The 25,903-nt window shown below is 57.2% G+C and overlaps 1 protein-coding gene across 4 annotated transcripts in view; it reads right to left on the minus strand.

The window, feature by feature from the left end:
* Positions 1-25,903, minus strand: part of GRM4 (glutamate metabotropic receptor 4) — a 52,526-nt gene that overhangs the window by 15,465 nt on the left and 11,158 nt on the right. For all 4 annotated transcript variants that reach the window (XM_076357782.1, XM_076357783.1, XM_076357784.1 and 1 more), the window contains exons 3-6: positions 17,998-18,214; positions 6,285-6,420; positions 3,820-3,974; positions 3,363-3,503 (exon numbers count right to left, since the gene is read on the minus strand). In XM_076357782.1, coding sequence (XP_076213897.1) covers positions 3,363-3,503; positions 3,820-3,974; positions 6,285-6,420; positions 17,998-18,214 — 649 coding nt within the window. The remainder of the gene's footprint in view (positions 1-3,362; positions 3,504-3,819; positions 3,975-6,284; positions 6,421-17,997; positions 18,215-25,903) is intronic.

Consider the following 25,903-nt stretch of genomic DNA (forward strand, 5'->3'; position numbering starts at 1 on the left):
GAGAGCTGGGGGACGGTGTCACCCCTGAATCTCCAAATCTCATGGGTGCTGGCAGCAGCACCCAGCACCCATCGCCGTGTTTTCGGGCTAGGTGAGCCCATCTGGGGAGCAGGGACTGTCCCCTCATGAGGGATGCTCGCTGCAAACATCTCTCCCTCTGCAACGAGGGCTTGAGCTGCTCTCGCAGCGAGGCTGGCAGTGCCCGTTTGGACAGCCGGTGGATCTGAAGGAAAGCCAAGCAGAGGCATTGCCGGGATGCCCCTGCCCGCTCAGACCCGGCCTCGGTCAACAGGAGCCTTTTATCATCTTAACTACCAGGCGAGCAGTGCAAATCCTCCCCCGTTGGCCTGGCTGGGGCACGCTGTGCTGGAAAACAGCCAGTGCCACAAAAAAAACAACCCCATATTAAGAAGAGACTGGAGAGAAGCAAAACAGAAAGGGAAAAGAATATGAAGAATCACAGATAAAGAAGGAAAATCAAATAAAAGCTCCTCTGCCCCCCGCCCACGTTGCTGCTCTGCATCTATCCGCAGCCTGGTCGGGCGGAGGTGAGCGCGCAGAGAAATCCCCAGCCCTGCTTCAAAGCAGAGTTACCATCCAGCCCTGCTAAACGAAGGCCGTTAATTAGCTCTCCTGGAAAAAGAGTAGCTCGTAGGGCCTGGGAGCATCCTGCGGTCCCCGTGAGGGTGGCAGGTGGGGGGACGCAGCCCCGACTCGTGCCCCGTCCTCCTGCCCTTGTCACCCCATTGGCCCGGCAAACCCGGCACTGCCATCGGCTCCTCCATCTCCGCTCGCAGCACCCCAGCACCTCCCCATCTGCATCCGCACGTGTGTGAATTATTAACGAAGCGGCAGCTGGCAGGATCCTTTCCAGCCCGGCTGGCCGGGCGTGAGCAGGGGCTGGCTCTCCCATGGGAGCCTGCCCAGCCCGGGAGGGTCAGGGATGCAGCCCAGCGGAGGGAGTTTGGAGGTGGGGAAGGATGCTGAGGAGATCCTACTGCAAAAGCAGCTGGGAGATGGGTCCTTGCCTGATCCTGGTCCCAGCAGGACAGTCTGGGGATGGAGTGCACAGGTCCTGATGGGTGCTAGGACTGGTCTCGGGGATAATGCGAGCAGCTGCCAGCGGGAATTGCCCCAAAACCTGGTGCCCACCCCAGCCCTCACGCCTCACCTTCCTCCCAGCTCTCCCATACATGAACGAGAGCCATGAGCTGTCCTGTTCGGTAGTGGGACCCTTCGGTTTGGTTTTTGGGATGCAAAAGCAAGCAAAGCTGGCATTTCTCTGTGCATGTTGGTCTCTACCCAAACTTGAAGCTCATGGGGAAAGTCAGTACAAGTCCCCCTAGAAAAGAGCCCCAAATGGGACACTTGCATAAGCCATGCAAAGCGCAGGAGCTCAGGGAACCGCACAGGCAGGTTATTTGCTTCATCGTGCATTATTTCCCCTCTCTGTTTATCTGTCAAGGAAACATTCAAGAGATAATTTATTTGCTGACAAATTCAGATAATTTAAAGACAGTTCCTAGGACATTTGCCATGTCGTGGTTTCAGCTGCCTCCACTAATACCTTGGCCCTGCAATATTGCTTGTTTAAATGCTACATTACTATGAAGATGAAGAGATCAGCGGTTTGCAGGACCTGCTCAGCATTTCCTGGTGCCGGGGATTTCTTGATACAATCGGGAAAGATGAGGAGCTCTCAGCTACCCAAGGCCACGGCCACGGACAAGTTTTCTTGCATGCTCTTGCTGCTTACCAAGCTCACGCCTATGCATTAGCCACAAGACTACCTGGGGAAGCTGCAGCATTGGAAAGCCCTTGTGGGGACAGAGACATGTCCCCACGTCATCAGCTGAACACTTGATGAATGTCTGCAAGGGAGATGACGTGGAAGCACCATCCCTCTCATCCTCAGAGATAAAAGTGCGGAAAAAAAAAAACCCTCAATGATCAAACTTTCCAGGAATGGCCAGGTCCATCTGCCCGCCGGCACACCACGGCTTCCACAGACATCCCTCCCAAGGAGACAGGGGGGACGCGCCAATGTCCCCAAGTCCTGCCACGTCGCAGCCTGCGAGCCGCCACGTCGTTATCTGTCTTCAGCTGGTGCCAGGCAGGCAGTAAATCTCTCCCATCTCTTCGTAAACGTCACCTCCTTGAGCCTCCAACCATCACCTCGGCCGCAGCGCTGTCAGCAAGACAGATCCCCTGGTTGCCTTGTTTACTGCATTAATCCCTACAAGCCTCTTTTAGCTGGAAATAGCTGAAAACACACAGTGAGGAGTGAGGAGGGGGCCTGGGATCAGGCTCTGCCGGGACGAGGCTCCCTGCCTGGAGCGGCGAAGGGGCACATCAGCAAAGCAGTTTGCAACAAGACACGGGCAAACACCACTCCAGCACGTGCCCCGGGGCGATCACCTCCTCTCCGGGCACCCCTGCACCCTCCCGTGGGGTGCCTGGCAGCACCCTCCCTGCGGGCATGGGCATGCTGCGGCCGCAGCCTCAATGCTGGCTAAGCAAGAGCTGGATCCTGACCCTGCACTATCAGTTGGCCTCATTTCTTTGCAACCACCCCAGGTTTTAGCCTGCTCAGGTGAGATAGGAGCTGCTTGCAAGGGAGCAAGGATGCATTGGTGGCTTCGTACCTCACACGGGACAACAGTGCTTCTGTCAAGCACACGATGAGAAAGAGGCAGTTGTCCAAATGCTGCAAAACAATGCAGAATTCAGACCCAAATCCCCCAAATCTGGGTGGTTTTGTACCCGCAGAAGACGGGGCCAAGGGAAGGGAGCTGTGCAAGAAGCGCGCATGAGAGGGAGCAGCCCTGGGAGCTTTGCACAGGGACCGTGCCTTCGCACAGACACAAACCAAGCAGGCTCCACATGCTTCCTGAATCACACACAGCACATCGGGATGCACAAAAGCATTTTTGTGCAGCATTCCTGCCCACTTTCAAGCGAGCCGCCGCCGTCATGAGCCCAATGGACACACGAGTGCCTGCGCAGACGAGCGGCTCTGCACTGCCCACCTTCCCCACACTGCAGAGGCGCCAGCGTTTCTCCAGCCTTCCCCAAATTCCCACCTGGCTTTGATGCTTAGTCCAAAAAAAAACCATATTCACAACTGAGACCGCCATGCACGGAGCATTAATTGCCATGTAGCTGCCTTGAGCTGGGCTGGCAGCTCCGGAGCAATAAGGACGTGGCTGAGCTGAAAGGCCATAAGGGGAAAACAAGCGAAACTTTTTTAACACCTGCCCTGGGCTCTCTGCCATCGCCTTCACGTCCCTGTGCACCCCGTGCGATACAGCAACACACACCCACGAGCCTCCGCTCGCCCACAGCACCCCCACAGCTCTTACTGGTGCACTTCTTGATGCTGCTGCCCTTCTTCAGCGCGTGCCGGCTCAGCTTGCAGTGGAAATTTTCCTCCCAAAACTCAGCAAACCAGATGTTTCGGCGGTTGTTGTCCAGCGTCCTGCTGGAGAAGTAGCGGTCGAAACCTGGCCGGGGAAGAGGGGACGGAGGGGATAAATCTCTGGGATGGCAGAGAGATGCTTAACATGGCCCAAAAATCCCCAGGCAGAGGGGAAGGAGGGTCTTGTGAGCAATGGGGTCTAGGGACACATAAGAGTGCGGTGGGTTTGTGTCCGAGCTGCCACTCAGGCAAAGCTGCAGGCTGGAAAACCCACTCAGGGAAGACCCACTGCAAAACACAGAATCTTTCACAGCCAAAAACTTGCAGTTAAGGGCATGCCATCGGGGGGGACAGCCGACCCAGGGGGGAGCTGAGGGAGCCCACCGAGTGCAGCCCCTTACCTTTGACAGAGACCCGCTTGGGCAGGATGGTGACGGAACCCTCAGCCACCTCCTCCAGGTGCAGGACCGGGGAGATTTTGGAGCCCCAGCTGTCTGAGCCCATCCAGATGAAGTGTCCCGTCTGGTTCGCCCTCTTGGCCGCCTCCAGCACCCTTCTGCAGAGAGAAGCAACAGGCGCTGGTGCTTGCCAGCACCTCGGGGCCGAGGCACCAGCTTCGCGTCCGGCCCCACGGAAGCGGGGATGCTGGCACGGGGCAGGGCTCAGCGCTGTTTGCATCTCCTGCTCTGGGCACTCGGTTGGCATCAGGCACCGTGCACGACCCAGAGCTATGGATACACGAGAGCAAAACGTGCTGCTCAGCTCCTGCACCCTCCGTCCTCCCCAGCCCGGGGAAACACAGGCTGCTTCTCCCACCTCATTTGCATATTTGCTGAGTGGTAATTGAATTTCCCTCTTAATTACCCAACATTAGGGGGGAAAAAAAAAAAAAAAATCAGGTTACGCCGCAGCAGGCAGGAAAAGCAGCAGCACTGGAGAGCGCGCGTGTGCTCTCAGCTCCAATCAGCACTGCAAGCCATGAGAGAGAGCCGGTCAGTGCTGCCAGTGCCCAGGCTAGAGCTAAACTGGGCTCTGCTGGGCTCAACTGGGCAGCTGAGCAGTAGTGGGGAGCCGGAGATGCCATCTGTCCTGCCGAGCATCCCTCATTGTGGCCAGACACTTGCACGCTCCACCGGCGCCAGCCAGTTCAGAAAATCTTAGTAGGTGGATGGGAGCTTTCCTGGATCCGACCCTCCGGGCTCTTTTTTCCCATGGCTCACTGTCTCCTGGGGGGCTTGTGTGGGTCCTCAGCCCCGTGGGAGCAGGGCCCAGGGTAGCTTCGTCTCCCCATGCAGCGAGGAGGCAGGTTTGTGACTCACCCCCCACCGTCGGGAGCTGATCATTTCAAGTCCAGATGGTGTTTGAAACGCGTGATAAGGAAAAAAACCCCATACAAATCGAGCAGAGTGGAGACAAGATGGGAAGAGGCAGGCATGCTCTGGGAGCCGCGGGGCCAGCAAGCAGCCGGTGAGCCGTGCCGGCTGCTCCGTGCTCATCCCGGGTTGCCCCGAGCTCCAGGCGCATCCCGCCGCAGGGAGGTCAAAGCCCACGTCCTGCTCCGAGCACAAGCAGCATCTCCAGCTGCTCGCGGTCCTTGTGCGGGCCAGGATCTCCCCAGGGCAAATCGAGGACGTTCCTGTGAGATCGGTGATTTACACCCGATCTGAGCCAGGCAGAAATTCGAGCAACAACCATCCCCGGACCGTCTTGCTCGGCAGCATGGCCCTGCACATTTCGGGAGAGGCAGCACACCATCTTCCAGGCTCCGCAGCCCAAGCTGGCACAGGGGTCGGGATCACGGCAGTCTCCGTGCCCGGGCTAAATTCACGCTTACCCAGCACGAGGTGGGTGTGCGTAAACTACCGTTCATGGGATGTAATCCTATTTGGATGGGTAAATGTTTACAAACCCCAGTTAATGGGGCTTGCCATTTACACAGCAAGGTAAATCCCCTGTTTCTCACCACACACCCGCGTAAATGTCAGGTTTGCAGACATTTCTATTAAGGAAGGAAAAAAGAAACTCAGAGCGTTTGCACATCTGATGTAAACTGATTTAAAATCGCAGTTTACCCACATTTACATAATGTTTGCTGATTAATAAATTAGATACTTAGGAAATCAGGGGTAGTTCCACGTGAATCATTCTGCTCCATAAACAACAGGAGCTGCAAGACATCGCTTCGCCTGTGGAGCAGCTCATCGCCTCGAAGCATGGCTGCGTCCCCAGCCCTGCCGGGCAGGCAAGGCGGCAAGGGGGAGTCCCCAAAAGGCCCCCCCGGACCCTCTCCTCTTCCACGCTGGGGGCTGAAGCTGCACAGCAAAGCAGAACCAGTGCCTGAATCCTGCCGCAGCCGGTGCTCAGCAAGGCCCCACGCCAGCTCTGACCCAGCCTGTGAGCGGCACGAAGCAGCCGGGTCATGACAGCAGGGGTTTCCAAAGCCAACAGAAAGTGGATTTTTCCTTCTTTGAGCTCTGTGTGGCTGTGGTTTGATGGCAGCAACATGCCAGGCAGCCACTCTGAAGTCAGCTCTGGTGGGTCCCTGCTGCGGACACGTCCCTGGCACGCTGCGAGGTGCATCCTCTCCCCACTGCAGACACGTCCCTGCCACGCTGCAAAGGCAGCTACGCAGGCACATCTGCTCCACATTGCAGACACATCTACACCACGTTGCAGACACACATGCACGCTGCAGGCATGGTCAGCTCCTGTTGCAGTGCCCAGCTCCTGCCATTAGCATCCCACGCCCCGGCCAGCAGCATGTGTAGAGCACGTCAGGCTCAACGCGGGTGCCCTGAAGTGCATTCCCACCCCCCCCAGCCTCCCCCCCCAGCCTCCCCCCCCAGCCAGGCCTGCCCTTCCACACCTGATATCATCTTCGTTAGCGAAGATGATGACGGCCCGCGCGTGGGAGGTCTCCAGGAGGCGGCGGATGATCTTGTCGAACTCTCCTGGCTTGGGCTCCCGCGGGATCTTGACGGACTGGGCCACGCACACCCCACCTGCAGCAGAGAGAGTCCCAGCACTGAGACACCCCCACGAGTCCCCATCCCCTGGGGACAGCCCCTCTCCCAGGGTTCCTCGGCCCCACAACAGGCAAACGGGGGCCTCCCCAGCTCACCTGCACCCCAGCCACAATGAGGGGCTCAGCACCGTGCCATCTCCACAGCCGACTGCCCCCAGAGCTCCCTGGCCACCACCCAGCCCCCCAGAACACGCACTCAAGCCCTCCCCTCATGCCTCCTCTCCCAGGTCGCTGCCTTCACCCCTCCTCTCCCCCCCAGCTCAGTTCTTCTGCACCGCCTTCCCTCCCATCCCGCATCTCTGCAGCTCATCTCTGCCTTCCACCCATTCCTGTCATCTCGAGCCACAACCACATCATGCCCCGTCCCCCCGACAGACACACGGTCCCATCCCGGTGGCTCGGAGAGGGTTTTCCAGCCAGCCCCGAGCACCAGCCCCTCCTCAGCCCAGGACTGGGTTTTGCAAAGGGCTCTGCACACGCAATGGTCAAATACTGGCAAAAACAGCCCGTGGGAAGAGGAGACTATGGGCTGCAGCCCTGGCACGAGCCCTTCGCCTCCGAGACAGCAGCCTGGCCCTGCAAAGGGTTTTATTCCCATCCCTGCGGCACCGGCCAAGCTCCCAGCCCAGCTTTCCACAGGGCAATTGCAAAAGCAGCTAATTAAAATTAAAAGAGACACGGGGAAGCTGGCAATTGGAAGAGTCCACACACATGGCTGCTGGGCTCCCAGCCTCCAGCTCCGAAAAGCCAGAGCCCTCCTGCTCCTGCATTTTTGCAGATGCCAATAAAAAGAGAGATGGGAGAGAAAATTAAACATTGCAGGACCTTCTGGATGTAATTGATGGTCTCAATTTGCATAGTAAATGACACGGCTGATACCTCGCCTGCCACTAAAAGATCCCCGCTTAAGCAAAGGTCAGAGTAATTAGCACACGGCGGCAGGGAGAGATTTCCCAGCTTACTGCCCTGGAGAGGAGCAGGGGGAGGACAGGACGGGGACGGGTACCGAGGCGGATGCCTCCGAGATGGGAGGGTTCATTCCCTCCCACAGGGCTGGAGGAAAATTGGGGTAATTTGGCCCCTTGCAGCCTAATGACAGAGAGGGGGGGGGGATCTGATGGGTGCCAAGCATGCAGCAAGGGAGATTGCAGGGATGGGGATAACAGCATCTCCCAGCAAATACCTGCTGGCCGGGGGAGCAGCCACGCAGCCCAGCCACAGAGAGGGGTTTTTTCAGGGTTTTTTTTTTTTTCCTGTGGCAAGAAATGGGGCCAATTTGCTGTTTGTTTCCCATATGGGGAGCCAGATGGATGGAGAGGTGGGAGTTGGATACACAGACTCCCAGACAGACAGATCAGCCAGGCAAGACAGGCAGCAGCAGGCAGCGCCGGCAGGATGGGCACGTCCCTGCCTGGGGCATGCTCGGCCCCGGTCACCGCCGAGCCTCTGGCCAGGCCAGGGTGGCACCGACTGTGCCGCCAGAGACGGCAGCTCCGGCTAAGGAGCCAGTGCAGCTTAATTACAGTTTCCATGGCAATAAAAGGAGAAAATCCAACAAAAGCAGCAGTTTGCAAACACGAGCGCCTTCCAAAAGCCCCGGCGCAGAGTCAGGCAGGTGCATGCACACGCAAGTGACAGCTTGGGGCCGGCACAAGCGCACACCTGCGTGCCACCAGGCACCAACACCGCAAGGTTCCCGTGCCTCCTGTGCTCTGCTCCGGGCTCGTGTGAGTGCAAGAAGGCACATGCCGTGACACGTGTCCCACCACAACACGTGCCCCTGCACATGCGTGTGCCCATGAGCACGTGGCACAGGGACACGGGGGTTCCTGGCATGCATGTGGCAGCTGCAGCACCGGCCCCTTCCCAGCACGGCCAGAGCAAACCCAGCTTCAAGACTTTCCTGGGACAGCAGCAAGGCTTTGCATTGGGGTCCTCCACGAGCGTTTTATTCCCCTCGCCCTGAGCAGCGGCTTTGAGCATCCCCAGGATCTCGTGGCACTTGCAGGGGCAACAAGTGGCCTTGGGTGAGCTCGTGGCAGCGACCGTCGTCTTCTACGCATGGGAAGAGGGGGTGGCAGAGGAGACTGGTCCATAAATAAATAAGAAAGGAGACTAAATCGATGGCAATTCAGAAATGACCAAGTTACTCGGCAGCTCCGTTAAATCAAACTAACGAAGAACATAACAAAAAAGGGATACAGGCAATTAGGACGTAATGAGGACCTTATTAACGCAGTGGCTGCAGAGCGCGGAGCACATGAGCGGGACGCGGCCAGGCCAGGGGGAGGGGAAAGCAGGGATGGGGACCCAAAAAAGTGGCTGGATGCCAGGAGAAGACTGCCCCGAGGATGGACACGGATGTCTGCAACCCCTGGCCGCACCGCCTGTGCCCTACAGTTTACTACAGCTCATCGGGGCTCTCCAGGTTTAAAAATAACACAAATGTAGCCCAGCTAAAAGCCCTCGGAGGGTCTGGGAGCCTCACATTCCTGTAGCACCCTCCTCCAGCTGGCAACACTGCTTAACGTTTTTATCTTCTTAATTAATGAAATCTTCTTAACAATGAAAAAAAGAGGTCGGGGGGTCAGGGGGAGGTGGCTGGGGTGGGCAGAGCTGCACATTTTGGGGCAGCCCCGCTCACCTCCAGCAGCCCAGGGTCTCAGCACCTGCATTATTCATGGCCCCCGGGCACCACGGTGGGAAGGGGGATTTGCCAAGCGATGCTCCTACTGTCTTTGCACAAAAATCCATTTAGTCAAAACACTCCTTTAAAGCAAGAAATCAAAGCGAGGAGGCGGCGGCGATGGGGAGGAGGTGGCTGCTCTCCCTCCTCCGGCGGGATGGCGCAGCATCGCTCCCTGGCTCGGGCCAGGGTCTGACTCTGGGAGAAGGCAGGAGGTGAGGAACGGGGACCCCTTTCCTCCTCCAGCTTTGGGAAAGGGCCAAATTGGAGCAGGAATAGCGGGGAAGCCTCCAGGACCGGGACAGCATCCCACAACCAGCTGCTGGAGACAGCTTGGAGACAGGCGCCTGATTTAAGGATGCTCAGATGACATCCCATGCATGCCATCACTGATGGATGGCAGCGCGGGATGCAGGGCGCTTGCAGCAAGAAACAGCCTTGAAAACCCAACTTGAGCCCATTCCCAAACCTCCTGCGGGCTGGGACAGCAACCAGGCACCCAGAGGTGCAGTCCCAGGGTCTGGGAGCACCCGGAGCTGCTTTCAGCTCCTGGCCCAAGCCCCCACAGCAGTGGCAGCCTGGTCCCACGGCAGCAGAGCCAGCAGCTTCGCAGGGAGGCTGCTGGGAAGAGCCAAGGATGAAATATTCAGCAGCCTGCATCCAGGGAAGTGAAATGGTGGGGATGTAATTATGGGAGGTGGCCAAGCATGCCCAGCGCTGCACTTGCAGCCCTTTCTCTGCCACCTTGCCAGAGCTTGCCGTAATGAGCACACGCCGGTTAATAAGTGGCAGCCGCCCCGTCCCACCCAGGTGGGTCTCGGCGCAGATGTTCGTCAGGTCAAGAAGGAAAATCTCCCGTGCAAAACCAGGACGTGCAGTGAGAGCAGCTCTGCGAAGGGAAGGATTTGCCGCAGGGCTCATCCTCCTGCAAACGATCCAGCCTCCTGCCAGGAGAGCCAGGCCAGCGGGGACGCATCTGCACCCGAATCCCACCTTGGCCCCTGGGGCAAAACTGTGAGGGGTGTGCAGCCAGTGCCACCCAACAGCCCTGTGCACCCATCCCAGCCGTGCAAAGCTTGCCTGTGATCGTATCACCCCCACCCCGGGCAGGGCAAAGCCTTCCGGGAGCAAACCGCTGCCTGCACCATCCTCAAGCGTATGGCCGTGTCTCTCCCACCGGCATCATCCGCAGCCCAGCGGGATCTCAGCCTCCCCCGGCAGCCCTGCCGGCCGCTCGCCGGGGGCCTCGGGGACTCTCCTCATTAAGGTGGGGTTAACGCGTGTTGTGAAACACAGGTCAGGGTTTAATCTCCACCATTACGGGCTCGGTGGGAGCACAGCTGCTCCGGGAAGCGCGACACTGAAGTGCCCTCTTGATTGCAGGTAGATAATAAGCTTTTGCTGTCACTAACGTACACCATCAATCAGGGTGGAACCCCGGGGCTCCCTGCGGAGCTGGCGGCTGTGAAGCACTGGGTGAGCACAGACCTGACGCATTGGAGAAGGGGGGCCTGACTCAACCGTGCTGGGAACAGCGACGTGCATGTCCCCTCCACCGCAACGTGCTCCCTGGGCACCCTGAGGAGGGGATCGGGCTCTGCACAGCCCGACTTCTGCAAGCAGCACCTGCATGGCTCACCTGCATGCTCCTGGCCTTCCCTTCCTAACCCCAGCCGTTTAAATGAGATTCCCAAGCCTAGAGCCTTAATTGGCGAGCGGCTGGCTGCTCCCCTGCCCCGGGATTCATTATTCATGTCACTTCAAAGCCTCCAGGAACAGACTCATTAGAGGAGAAGTCATTAGGGACATGGCTCTGTGGCCTCGCAGACGCAAAGCTCCTGTGCCATCACAGGACCGCTGTGCTTTGGTCTAACCACGGAGCACGGGATGTCCTGCGCAGCGCGAGGGTTTGCACCGTCCGCCCATCCGTCTGTCCATCCATCCGTCCACCCACCCATCCATCCTCAACACTGCAGCAGAAATAGGCTTTGCAATTTGGGGAAGGCTTCCTACATCCTATGGGTACCCGCACACAAGCCAGGCTGGGGATGGCAGTGTGATGGGGAAACGGCCTCGTGCCACGGCACGAGCCGAGGGAGAAAGGCAGCGCCGGCGAGCTGCCCTGGGTCCCATCACACGTGGCTCTAATCTCTCCTTTGTTGTGGTGGAGCCCTAATGAGAGCGATACCTGGATTATCCAGTGCGAATGCTGCGATGTCCCACAAGTCCCAGTCCCGCTGCTGGCAAAGTGGCTCTGCTTCCCGCTCGGGCGTGCTTGGGGACACCAACCTGCCTTTGTCACCCAAAAGCGGCCCCAACACATCCCCTGGTGCAGCCAGATCTCAGTTCGTAGACTCCTGCACTTCACTGCAAGGTGGGCATCTCGCCCCTTCCCTCCTGGGAATACAAAGCGGGGAGCGATGGCAGCTGCAGTTTTTGCAGCCTGGTCCCACTTCGGGGATGGCAGGTCCCTCCTTGTGCGCCCTGGGCTCTGCATCACGTGTCCCCATCACTGGAGGCTCCTGGCACTCGCTGCCTGCCTCGTCCCTGGAAGCGGCTCAAATGCTGCTCTTCATAATGTCTGATGAGATTTCAAAACACTGAATCTGAGCAATTTGCGCTTGCTTTTCAGCTGCCTGCATTGCCGGGCTAAATCAGTAATTAATGAATTTGCAATGGGGAAAAGAAGGGGAAAAAAAAGCAAGTCTTCAGCTCAAACCTAGGGCCTTGGGTGGGATGCCAGGGAGCAGAAAATTCAAGTTTCTCACTTAGATGATAAACACCACAGACTGTGTCCATGGGAAGGATCTTCTGCTAAAGACCTAAGCAGGGGCTCAGGCAAGTCAAGCCCCCCAGCTCCTTCAGCCCCTCTGTGGGCGAGCTGCCCCTTGGGCTGCGTCTCCTTCCCCCTCACCCTGTTCCAGCCCTGAACTGGGAAGAGCCAGGAGACTCTGGGATTTCTGGGGAGGTTTATAGCGAGATTTTGCAGTCTTTCCCCGGTCTACTGCTCTGCAAAGGGAGCATCGCTCTGCAGTCAGAGGCTTGAGTTTATTCTCTGCAGCAGAAACCCCCACCCATCACACAGCTCTAGGAGCTGGGGCTTGAAGTGCCAGACGAGTCCCGGAAGCAAAGACAACTTTTACCTTCATTTATCGTAATAATTTATCTCATCCCTCCTAACCCAAGCCCACATCATGGAAAACACACACGCTCTCCACTTCACCGATCCCCCGGGGCTGCGGCTCCCATCTTACCCCATCTCGGGCCGGACCTTGCTGGGAGCTCCATGGAGCCGCCGGCATCTGCCTGGCACGACCAACTCGGGTCGCCAGCCTGCGGGCACCCCCCCACACACACACACCAAAAATATTAAAGAGCAAGATATCGACTTGGGCTGTCTCCAAAGCCCAGGTCTGGGCTGCGAGCCAGAGCCCGCACACCAGCCTCGACCACAACTAATAGCTCCTCTTTGTCCGGCCCCGCTCACCTCCCTCCCCGCTTCCACCGCACAAAGGGAGCGCTGCGAGACGTGAAAACAAGGAGCGGAGTTAAGAGCTGAGGGCACCATTATTTACGGGCAGATTTCAGCCAGCAAACGGAGCGAGCCCCGAGGCTGGAGGGAGCCTTTTCCCAGCCCAGCAGCCCCAGTCCAGTGCTGGCTCTCCCCAGTCCCTGTTTGCAGGACACTTTGCATCCAGCAGCAAACAACTCAAAGGTTGTTAGGTTTTTAGGTGGGGAAACTGAGGCACGCATCCCTTCAGGCTGTATTGGGGTACACAGTGTCGACAGTAGCAAAAAGAAAAGAAGCAGCAGGGGGAAAGAAATAGGCAAATAACCCAGGAAATGTGGTTTCTGCCTCCGAGGAGCCTGCAAGAGTTTCAGGACCCAAAGTGGCAATGGCAGCAGAGCCTCGGTGACCAGACCTGTCCTTCCAGCTGCCTCATCCAGCACAAAGAGGTGCCGCATCCAGGAAGAGCTGGAGCTGATTTTTGGGCAGGGGGTGGGACAACAGAGACCAGCACAGAAACTCAGGGGATGGGTATAACCATGACTTCAGCCCGTGCGTGCCAGGGACCCTTCCTGAGCCACGCTGTGAAAGGACCTGCTCAGATATGCTCCATTCGAGCCCTGCGGGGAAAAGGCATGCCACCACCCTCAGTGTTACGGGCCAGAAAACACCTGCAGGAAAAGATTCACCCAAAAGGCAGCCTTCCCGCAGAGCAGGGACCCTTCAGGCTCTCGGCATCGTGCCACGAAAAGATGTCCAGCTCTGTGCCAGCTGCTGAATGGGAGGATTTGGCTGGGGAGCTGAGACGCTGGCAGCAAATAACAGCCCTCCGGTGAGCCACGGTAATTGAGTGCTGACTGCACAAGAACAGCCGTCCTCAGGGATGAAAGGGAGCTGGATCGCCAGCCCTGCTCTGCCCTACCGCTCATCACACCTCTCTGTCACTGGGCTGAAGGTCACTTGCTTTAACTCCTGCACACGTCGCTGGGGGGGGGGGAGGCAGGAAACTCCAGGGGCAGGTACCCCCCAGCATCATCCTCCCGTCCATCCCAGCTGTCCCGTGGGGATAGCATCCATGGGACCCAGAACAGGGCACTCCCCAGGGCCAGCGAATAACCAGGATTAGCAGCCTCCGGGATTGCATATACAAATCTGCTGTAAAGTCGTATTCGATGCTTGTTTATGCCTTAAGACTTGGGAGCAGCTTCTTGGGGGTGACATCCTGATGCATCAACCAAAAGTAATGAACCTGGTTAAAACCAGAAAGAAACAGCCATGAATGTCACATGGGGATGAACAAATGCATCACAAATATATATCAGCCTCTTAACTAAAAATACAGAAAACTCAGCGAAGGATAAAACAATAGAGGGGGGAAATGGCAGTGTAAAATTGATCCAGACACATGACTAAGAAGTCTTGCGTTTGGCTGGAAATATTGCCCTCTTCACAAAACCAAGCGCTGCACATTACGACGCATGGCATAACATGCCGCGCTCACCAGCTAAATTACATAAACATAAATCTAATACTTCATCTCCAAGAGCTCGGCGACAGCGGAGATGTCAGCGCACACAGAGCCAAAGGGCTGCGGACGGGTCTGTCCATCCACTAAACAATGCCACGGATCAGGGTCACGGGGAGATGCTGTACAAGAGATGGGAGATGGGGACGTTGGGGACACCCTGCTGCTGGCCCTGCCTTGCACCTTGGCGCCAAGGTGTAAATACAGCTGACACCCACTGCCTTTGCAGGATGCTTTGGGGGAGCACTTAAAACACTTAAAGATGGCCAAAGAAAATTCATCCTTTGCAGAGATAACATCTCCGCAATGCTAGCACCCAAAAAATCATCACTCTAGTGAACAAGGACTGTCCGGCCATCGGTGCAATCACCAGGGGCCAACAGCATAATTGTCAGACTAATTGCAATATATAAAATATAATTGCCCTCCCAGGTCAGTCTGTCTTGGTAGCCCGGGGCCAGACCTAGCTGCAAGAATAACCTGTCCCCAGGGCGAGTTTCTTCTTCCCCCGCCGGCGGAGGGGGTGGGTTTATGCCTTGAGCAGAAACGCTTTCCACTGCGACGGCAAAAGCTTTAACGTGAGGCTTTGCTAAAAATTGAAACTGAAGGTCAAGTTGATAACGCATCAGAAAGCAAACAGCTTGAATGCTAACTGCTAACTACAGCAATGAGCATTATTGCCTGATGGAAATAAAAACCAACTCTGAAGACTCAGGCTTGGCATGAAAAATGAAGCGGAGCGCTGTTGGGGAGGAGCACGGGGAGATGCTCACCCTCACCCCAGGGTTGCCTGGCTCTTTCCCCCAGCATAAATACCCCAGCACAGGTAAACTCCACCACTTGACAAACTGCTGGCAAGCCCTAGGCAGAGGCCAGATCCTGAGTCAACCAAAAGCCCTTTTACATCACTTTGACAGGCTGGAGGCACCTTGAAGCAGCAATAAATCACAGGACCCTTTACGCTGTCGGAGAAGTGCAAATGGGAGCCAGGCGTATACAAACAGGCTATAAAAGAAGGGGATGGATCCTTCACCCATTCCCAGCAGCTCTGCGCTGGTGTAAAGCCTTTTGGTGGCAGCGGAGCCGTCCTATTTATGGGGAAAGACAGAAAGGCGAAGCAGGCACAGCCCAGCTCTTCCTCCAACCTTGCAGTTGCCACCACAGGAGGCAAGGCTAGGGGATTTTCAAATTAAAAAAAAAAGAAAAGAAAAAGCACGTTCTTGGTCCAACTGCACCGTTATTCACGGCTGCGGAGCTACCTTCCATGGGCAAAGCAGCAAGGCCGACCCCCGGCGCTCCCTCCCAGGGGAGATGCTTTAGGGAGCAGCTCAGAACCCACCCAGGCACATCCAAGGAAGAGCCGCTTCGCCGGGGCCCCGCGCTCGGGCTGATATATGACAGCTCTTATAAATAAATGTATTCCTGCAGCGCGAGCAGGGAAGCAGCGTTACTGCTGATAACGCACGGGCTGCACTTACGCCGCTGTTATACCGCAATTACAGTGGAATTATGCTTTTTGATAACTAAATTATCACTAATGCACATAATCGTTGGGTTATGCGGATACACAAATTACAGGACTGCCTCAGCCCCGGATTAATACGCGTGCATTTCGACTCCATGTACACTCACTTACTCTGCAATTATGCCGTCGTATCATTAACTATTTGGTTATAGGAACTCACGGTAACCACAGGTATCTCAAAGAAGAAGTGCTCGTCCTGCAGTGGGACCACCAGTCACGACAACCGCTCCTTACTGGTGCTTAATGGAGGAGGAGCATGGGTTTGAATTGTGCCTGCGCATCAACCCGCTCCTCCCGGCCACGGGCAGCCCGGCACCCGGACCCCCCCGGTGGAGCAGCAGCCGTGGACGGGGCCGGAGAGCATCCTCCAGCTGTGCTTGCTGCAGAGTAAGGGCACAACAGGGCCAGGCATGGGCTAACGAAGCTGCTTAACCCAGTGTTACTGTCACCTCCCCGTGTCACCCAGTGGTCCCATCAGCCCTGCCCCAGGCACCCCACAGGGCAGGGCCTGACAGCCCAAGGAGGGCAAGGAAACTCTCCTTTTTGGGTGGAAAAATGCTTACGATAATGCAAAATGCACCCCCACTCCCACAAAAGGCTGCTTTCCCTTATTCCTCCTGTAGTCAGACGAGAATCTCATTATCATCACTAGCCAGATGGGGCTGCTGTTAGCATTTACAAACCCCGGTAGGGTTAGTGGCGAAGCTGTTAACAGAGCCATAAACATAGCCCTTCGCTCGCAGCCCTGCAGCCCTTCCATGGGGCACCCCACCCAGCTCCCCCAGACCTGCCGGGCACCACACGTGCCCGATGGCACCTTCTCATCTGCAGCCCCGTATGTCCCCTGCAGCAACTCGCCGTCACGCCTGGCTGCGTGCAGACACAACCCCAGCTCGGCGCAGGCACCCCGGCACCGCTCACACCCGCATCCCCATCACGGGGCGCGCAGGCAGGACGCCCCGCACCCAGCCGTACAACAAGCATCACACCTGCCTACTCCGAAGCATCCCCATGCACTCCTCCTTGCAAAACCACAGCCCTGTGTAAATATTCTGCTTTTCAAGTTAAAATCCTGAAGAGCAGATTCCAGGTTGAATCCCCAGATGGGTTTCTCTGCATATTAAAAGCACAGCCGGTTCCCAGTGCCAGGGCGCGCGCGCGCGAGACAGAATTAACGCTGTTCCTATTTATAGGACTTTGATTAGGAGCTCGTCACCTAGAAGTTTTTATTCCTTTTATCCATTTATAAGGCCATAACACAGTTTGACTAGCTCCGGATAGGCTGGTGTCCCACCGATTTTGCCAGAATTTAATGTGTCATTCAGATACAGTTAAGCCAGTAATAGGCAGCAGCCTGTGCGCTGCAGGGTTTTAACTGCCTCGGAAAGCACTCTTTAGCTCCCGTCTCGCCCCATGCATGCAATGCTGCGGAGGCAAAACAATGCCGGAGCGAGGAGGGACCCGGTGCTGTGCCGGTCCCTCTGCGGGGTCTCGGGTTGGCTTCGGACTCACGGTAATAGCACCTATGACAGCAACACCCGGGGGTCCTCACCATCCCAGCTGGTCCTGGGATTGATGCTCGGCCACCAGTGAGTACCCACGAGCTCCTCCGCCGCTCCCGAGGTTGCTAATCCCCCCTAAGCATCCCAGCGCTCCCGTCAGCAAAATGCTTTCTGGCTCCAAACAAATCCTCCCAAAGAGTTTTGCTGAGCACAGACTTTCCGCCTGTCCAAAGCCTATAGACAAGTTAAAGCACCTGCCCTCGGGGATAATTCCACTAAAATTGGGCAAAGCGCGCGTCGGTGCCAACTTTATTTTCTGTCAAAACCTGGGAGTATTTGTAAAAGTCTTTTCTTCTGGAACGCACCCAGCGCCGTGGCTCAGCCGCAGGAGGAGGGGGTTAGACCTCCTCGGCAGCCACCAGCTCAGTGGATCCGAGGTCTCCTGGTGAGCAGGGAACAGGATCTCAAGATGCTTTCCGAAAAGAGCTGGCAGCAGTAAAGCAGCCTGCCCTGCAGAGCAGAGGCAGCTTGGGATTGCTGGTCCCAACCCTTGCTGGAGAGCTTGGATCCTTGCTGGACACCACATTGTCCTTGCAATCAGCAGGGCAGCCCCAAAACCCGCACCGCCCTGGGATCGTCCCCCAAACCGTGCCATCCACCCCTGCTCATGCACTGCAACCACATCCCAGCTCAGGCCAAGAAGCCCAACCAGATGCATCCCTCCGTTCCCACCCATTGCCTTTTCTCCTCCGGCCCCAGCTGCTCCAAAGCCCACGCTGAGCCCCCATCCTGGGGGAAACCCACTCACCATCCTCCCTGGACTTCTGGATGAAGGCCTCCACACCACTTTCGCCATAGCTGCCCTCAGAGGCCAAGGTGGAGACATAGTTCCACTTGAGGGCTTTGACGATGTCCACCATGGCTTGGGCCTGGTAGGTGTCAGACGGGACGACACGGGAGAAGAAGTCATAGCGGCTGTTGTCGCTCAGGTCTGGCGCGGTGGAGGCATAGCTTATCTGGGGGATCTGGGATGGAAAAAGACAAAGCATCAGAAGAAAGAGGTGATCTCCACCCCACTGCGATGCCCTCACCTTGCCCATGCTCCCAAAGCCCTGCTCTGGAGGAGAGGGAGGTGGATATCAAGGAAGACTATGGGTCAGATGGGAGCACGTGCCGCCAGACAGACACGGGATGCTCCACAGCACCCAGGACCAGCAACTCATGGAGGGGAGACCACGAAGTGGAAGGTGATCAGCTCTACTGGGTCTTGGTGGCAACCCAAAGGCTTTGATCTGGTGATTTCCATCCATAATTGGGTACGGGAGACACAAAGCCACCCCAACCCATGCCGGGACACACCTCTCCTCTGCGCCCTCCAGACCAGTCTAAACCCACACACACCAATGCCTGGGAAGCGGGGAAATAAAACCATCAGAAAGCGCCAAGCTGCTGCTTTACATTTCTGCCCACAGAAATGCCTGGCTGGGCAGAGCCCAGCAGGCCAGAAGGACTCCAGGATCTCCCGAGGAAGAACAGAAACCAGCCCCAGGGCAGAACAGCCACCAGTAAGTCCTTTCGAGGTCCACCAAGGAGCCAAGCAGCCCTGGGCTTTGCAGGGAGAGCTTCAGAGCATCCCAAGCTTTCATTTCTGCATGTAACATGCCTGCCTACCTACTTTGATCTCCCCACCCTGCTCCCCGGGTGCCAGCCAGAACGAGAGCTGTGTGTGTCTCTGGGTGCTGCCTGGGTGAAGGGGACCAGCACCATCCAGGGAAAGCAGGTACCAAGCCTTGGCCACGCAGGCTGGCCCAGTCCCTGGAGATGTCGCGGCTTGGGGACCACCTGAAGCTCAGGGACACCCAGCAAGGACCCCAGAAGGGCTTCCCGAGCATGGGATGTACCCAGAATGGGAGAGGCCAAAGAGAAAACCTTGCTCCTGCCCTGGGCAGCACTGCTAAGGTCTCCCTTTGGCTTCCTGCCCCAAGAAGGACAGATCCAACCCCACCCCACCAGGTCCTGTCCACCCAAGCCATAAATAAGCCCTTTAAATTAACCAGAGCTGCCGCACCTCACACAGTACATTAGAATGATTTAGCACCAGAGGATCATGCGATGCTTAACACTTACACAGCACTTTACATCTCCAAAACACACCACAGATGTTAATTTATCTTAAAGATGGAAAAGGCTTATTAAATTATCAAGCCCAGGTTCTCCCCACCAACATGAAGTTCCCTATGAAAGACGTTTCGAGTACCCAGATAGCCCCCTCCATCGTCCCCTTGTCCCACACCCAGGCAGGTACCACACAGCTCTCCCGGGTGCAGCCCGACACCTCCCTGGCACATTGCAAGGGCTGGCAGAGCCCTGCTCAAAGCCTGGGCAAGGTTTTAAATTCAGCAGCTATATAATCGCAGGGGCTGGAGCTCAGCCATGGTACAGCCTCACCGTGGCTACAGGGCTGCAGAGGCGGCGACAGCCCTACCTGGAGCCGGCACAGCCCGGGGAAGGGTCCGGCCACCCGCTGCCCTCTTGCCTTCTTACAGATGCTTCTTTACTGCCAGGACAGAGCAAACGGAGGAGGAACAGCCCAGGGCATTGCAGATCCCAAACTTCCCCATGCCTTGGGGGCAAACGGGTACAGAGCAGCAATTCCCAGCTCTTAGAGGACTTTCCCCCTCTCCTGCTCCCTCTAATCCAGTTTAGGAATATTTCAGTAATTGCCACTTGTAGGAGCACAAATGCTGCCGGAGCCACAGGCGACTGCAACGGATCCCAGTAATCCCCCGGGCTTAGCAGGCACCTGGGTCATGTCGGATGCCCAAATCAGCTCAGGCTGCCTTTGGCCTCACCCACCACCACTCCCCATTAAGCAGTTAGCCAATTCCCAGCAGCAGAGACACCTGGGTGGGCTTGGAGGTGATGGGGAGAGGTTTGGGGTCTGTAGGGATCGTAGTTCGTGTTATACGATCAAGCCACCCTGCTGGGAGCCCGAAATTTTGGTACCTGCCTCTTAATGATGGTGCTTCACCACCACAACTCCCTGGTTAAATATCAGTATCACCCCATCCCAACACCTCGTCTGACCCGTCCCTGCCCCAAGGCTGGGAGAAACCCCCGTCCCAGCAGGCACAGCACCGGCTGGGTAGTGGCAGACCAAGGACAGGGGGACTTGCACCGGAGCCACCCGGGTCTCCCAAGCCTCCTGGCCCCCACGACCCACCCCATCCTCCTCCGCTTCTGCTCCCAGGCTGCATCTCACAGTTTCTCCTCTGTTTCTCCATTATTTTCCCCTCTTCCGCTCCCCCCACCCTCTCTCTATTAAATGCGTTACCGGTGTTATAAACCCACGACTCCACCTGAATGCTAAAAGGCCCCTCGAAAGGAGCAGCCACCCTTCTACCTACCTGCAAAATATAAGATGAAAAAAGAGAGAGATGGAGAAGGAGCGGGAGAGGAAAAGGAAAGAACCTTTATCAAGGCACAAATAGGATTACTCTCTGTGACAATCTGCTTTGTGCTCCTTTCCGAGGGGCTGTGATCTGCTCGTTGGGTATCTGTGACCGGGAGCCGGTACAAGGGACTCGATTAAAATTCTGCTCAGCAGGCGAGGCGCTCGTCTGGCAATCATTCTTCCTGGGGAGGGAACGAGGGGGCTGCTCCACGCCTGCTCTCCTTGCCTCCTCCCTGCCTTGCCTGCAGTGGTGCTGGCCAAAGGATGGACACGGGGGCTTGGGGTGGAGGCGACGCATGCGGCGTGCCCGTGCGACGAGGGCAAGCGGGCATGGAAAGCAGCGGTGCCCACGTCAAAGGAGATTCAGGGCCAGGGATGCAACCCTGCCTTTCCAGAGGATCCTTTCCCAGCGATTTTTTTTCTGCATAGTAGTTTAGTTTAAATAGATCCCTGCCTCCTCGGCGGGGCTCTGGCGATGGAGACTTCCCAGCTATTCCCCCGTGACACCGCGCATCCCATCCAAGCCCAGACGCCCGGGGTGCGCCTGGGTTTAACCCCCGGGGTGCCCATCCTGCTCGAACCCCTGCTCGAAAATGAAGCCTAGAAGATACCTGTTGATCTACAGGCTATGAACTGGAAGCTGTGTTTTAATAAACAAATGGAAAGAGCTTTTCTCCCTCACTCCTCTGCCTTGGATGGAAGTGAAAATAAAATACCAGTTCCCAAATGACCATTTCATAGACTTCTTCTTACCTTTTTCCCCCTCTGCCTTTTTGATCTCCTGGTCTACAATAGCCCAACACCCAGCACCAGCTATTTTCTCAGATAAAAGACAAAAGTCCTTTTAGGTCCATAAAAGCAAAATGCAGGCAGAGAATTCAAGGTTCTTAGAAAGAAGAAGGATGTGGTGGGGACGGAGAGCTGGAAACGTATCTCAGCTGCGTATTTGGGCACCGGTGGTACCTTGCCTGGCTCATCGCCAGCCTGGGATAAACACCACGGTGGTGGTGGGGAAATCAGCGGGACCAGCTCTCCTGCACCCCAAGGCTCCCTTGTCCCATCAAGATCCAGGAGTAACCCCGGGGCAGGGGGCAAAACCTCCTCCTTCCCTTATTTTGAACCAAAAACCAGAGTCGGCATCATCTAGAAGCACCCCCAACCTGGAGAAAGGTCCCTCAGGGTAAGACAGCAGGCAGGAGCCGGCGTTCAGGGTGTCATCCTGCCCCCCCCCCGCCCCTGGGTCAATGGACTGGTGTGATCAACCTCAAATGCATCGCAAGCACACCCATTTCATTAGCACCGGCTTACGAGCTAATGCGGCATTTTCTCTACTGGCAGCGGACAGAATCCCCTCCAGATCGGGGAGAATTAGGCAAAGGCGGCGATTTCAGTGCAGCCCCAGCCGAGGCGTGGGGGGCTGCAATGCTCCAGCTTAAACCATCAATCTGAACATCAGCCTGAGCAGCCAGGAGGGAAGGAGCCGAAAAACAAACGGGCCATTGCACAGCCAGAGCCACGCACACCGGTCGGGAGCATCCCCACGAGAAGGGACTTCTGCACCGGCCCCGCTGCTCATGGCACAAGCCCCCCCCTGAAGCCAGAGACAGGGTCGGGAGCAGCTAATTCCCTAACCATAATTATTAATTTCATGCATATCTTATGCAAACCTCTGGTTCACCGACAAGATGGAATTGATTTAATTAGAATTTCCATCATCGAGCCATTTGGATGGCAGCTTTTAATTAGGGAGAGTGTAAAGCACCGCAGGGGCTGGAGGAGCGAGGGGCTGAGCAGGGACGGTCAGACCTTGTCATCAGAGCAGAGCGAGTTGCAGCCCCCGGCCTGCTGCCCCTTCCCCGGGGCCGCAGGATCAGGCCCAGTGCCAAGGCAGGATCCAGCCCTCAGCATCTCCTCGGAGAACGATAAAGATCCCACGCCCCGCAGACCCTGGGCTGCTTACCAGATCTCCGTGCCTCAGTTTCCCCAGCTGAAAATGGGGGATGCAAGCTGCACAGGGCAGGCAAATCGCCCAGGCATCGCGATGCGCCGACACGACGCGGAGCCGATAACAAATTCCTCCATTTCCCAGCTCCAGTGCCACCGAAAGGCAGCCGCTCCGGGGTGACACACAACAGCCGCGCTCGAGGGGACACAGCTTGGGGCAGGGAGCAAATGGACTCCCTGACCTGCCTGCTCCTTTGCCGCGACCTGTTAAACTCAGCGTGTAAATCAGGCTGCTCCAACGCTGGGGCTGATGCCGGCCGGGCACGGGCTGATCAGTCCCTTCAATAAATCTGGCTCTTGTCAAGAAATAAAGCACCGGGAAGCGCAGCAGCTGCGGGAGGATATCCCGGCCAGCCCTGGCGTGGGCTTACACCGAAAGGAGACGGCTCATCCCAGGGTGCCGGAGGCAGACGTAAAACCAGCGATGAGAAAGAAAACTTTATCTTAATTGCCCACAGACTCGGCTTCCCACGCTGGGGAGGTAGCTCCAGCAGAAAACCCCAGTGCTGCCAGAGGGCGGTTGCATCTCTTTTTCAGCTCCCATCCCAGCGGAGAGCAAAGCAAAGAGCCACGGCTGCTGTCCCTCGGCATGCTCCTTACTGGACCTGCCATCCCCTCCGCCTTCGGCCTCCAGCTCCTCCTCGCAGAGCCATGCCGTGCTCAGGGACCAAGCGGGGAGCTGCCGTGGCCAGGGGCTGCGGGGCCAGGGCAGCCCAGGGGAGCCAGGCACCTGCAATTTGTTTTAATAAACCCAGTGAAGAACAAGGAAATGAAGTGGCAGGAGTGGAGCGGGTGATTAATCAGAGCGTCCCCTGGCCAATTTCCCCCTTCCCGGCTTCATGAAGGTTATTTACCCACTAAGTGGGGAAGCGTGGTGCCGAATGCAGCATCCCTCCTGTCCATCCCACCGCCCCCGAAGCCTCAGGGCATCCCCCATGGCAGGGAGCAGACACAAGCCTGGGGGGCTCAGCACCGGGGGGCCTGATCCAGCTCCGCACCCCTCTGGCTGCAGCAACCCAGCCCCAGGCAGCAAAACCTCGTGTGCCTGCAGGTGCAGAGCACACCCGGCTCCTGCCACGCACGCAACGGGCAGCATCCTCCATTAGGTGAATTATTCATGCTGTACAACACCCCTGTGCTAAAAAGAGCTGCTGCACTCGCTGCCACGAAGAAAACAAGCGCCTCAAAGTGTCCGGCATGTGTCGAGTCCATCCTCTCACCAGGGATGCTACTCAGCCCGGCTGAGCACTCAAGCTCCATCATGTCCCAGCTCTTTCCGAATGGGGTTGAAAAATGCACCCCAGACCCTGACACAGCTTTTCAAGGATCACATTTGCAGGGGACGGACCTGGTTCCTTTGACACCATCATTGCTGTGGTGGTTCAGGAGAAATCGGGTAGAGCTGGGACTGGAAAGCCAGCGGAAAGGGGTGGGAAGGAGCTGGAGCGTGCCAGAAAGCTCTTGCAGCAACACCAGAGAGATGCTATCGCAAGGAGCCGAGACCAGGGATTTGGGGGAAGGATCTTCTGCAGGCAGAGCTACGAGCAGTGATGAAACCGGCTTGGACAGAGGATGCCGCATCTGCAAGTTGTTCCACTGATGTACAGCTTTAATTAGGCAGTGGCATCTAACGAAGGACACGTTATTTATTTATGTAGCACGGGAGCGACAAAACCCCTGGCAGGGAGGGGCAAGGCTCGCCGCCAGTGGGGGAGGGCTGGTGGGCTGTGCGGGAGGGGAGCAGGGATGTGGAGCAGGGCGGGATGCACAGGAAGGGAGCGTGGGATGGGGCGAGGGACCATGGAGGGGGACAGCCTCATCCCGGGGCAGGAACGGCCAGCTCCACCATGCATATGGTCGGAGGTGGAGATGGGGCTGCTCCAAGCTCCCGAGGATAAACAGGGGGGGGCTGCTGTGACCCCCTCCCAGTGAGGGCTCTGCAGCACTTGCATGGTGGGATGCAGACCTGCTGCGACCCACCTACCGCTGCCGGGAGCAGGGCGAGGGGAGCCGTGGCTGAAATGCGGCTCAGCAAAGGGAGGGGACGGCTCCTGCCAGCATCCCGATGGGTGCACGGGTGTGAGCGCACACCCAGGCGCTGGGGCGGGCAGAGGGGGAAGCTGTTTGCTCCTCACCTTGTTGTACTTTCTAATTGATTTTGTGCCCCTGCCGCTCGCTGGATGTGCTCCAACCCTCCCGGAGAACCACTTCGGCGATTTAAAAATCAAAGTACTTAGAGGGCACTTGAAATGCCCCCCAGCACTGCCCCCCCCACACCCCCCCAGCTGCCTGCGGGAAGGGGGCACCGAGCCCCATCCAGGGCAGACATCCCTGGTGCTTCCCCCAGCATCAGGAGCGGGTCCCCCTGTTTCGGCTCCCAGCACTTTACACCAGCATCCCCTCGCTGGGGGAACGCCAAGGGCTCCTGGGGCGGGCGCCGAGGGGGACGTGAGCAGTACTCGCCTCGTGCCATGATGCCACGGCAGGAGCCAGAGCTCCGGCAAGTGTCATTCCTGAGGGAACGGGCAAAGGCAACCGCCTGCGCAGCGGCGCCCGGGAAGACAAACGCTTTGCTGAACCTCAGAGCGGAGTCACCCGCGCTTAAAGGTCAGCGGCGGCGTGAAATGGAAGTTGCCTTATTTTCATTTTAAGCATGTCCCTGCCATAAACCCATTATTTGAATAACAAAGAGCGGCAGCAGCTCTCAGGTCGTGACTGGGGTGGGGGAGAAGAGCCTCCTCGAGCCCCCTGAGCCCCCGCCGCTGCAGGAACACAGCTGTGCCCAGCAAGGCGGGGTGAGACCCCACGTCCCATGGGAATGATATCCCTGTGCTGGGGACCGCCGGGGAGTGCACCCACCCTGCACCCACCCGCGTGCACATCCCATCACCCACACAGAGGGATTCGCTGCTGTCTAGGAAGGGTTCAGCTCGTCCTGCATCATCCCTTCCCAAGGATTTCGAGGTCTCCATCCTCTATCCGCCTCCTCACTGTCATGTTGGGCTTAGATCAAGTCTGGATTTTAAAGTTGCTGGGGACACCCAGGGCTTCAGACGTGCCCTCGCCAGGCCACCGGCAGCACCAGTGCCCGGGTGCAAAGCTGGGGCTTGGGTGCATCTGGGCTCAGTGACAGCCTTCCTGCATGGGTCACGGCTGCTTTGCCCAAGGATCAAAATTGGAGGAGAAGGGGAAGAAAAAAAAATAACAACCTAGAAAGGATGCAGGTACCCTCCACTCCTCCGACTGTCACTCTCCT

The sequence above is a fragment of the Aptenodytes patagonicus genome, chromosome 22 (assembly GCF_965638725.1).
Source record: "Aptenodytes patagonicus chromosome 22, bAptPat1.pri.cur, whole genome shotgun sequence".
Classification (NCBI taxonomy): domain Eukaryota; kingdom Metazoa; phylum Chordata; class Aves; order Sphenisciformes; family Spheniscidae; genus Aptenodytes; species Aptenodytes patagonicus.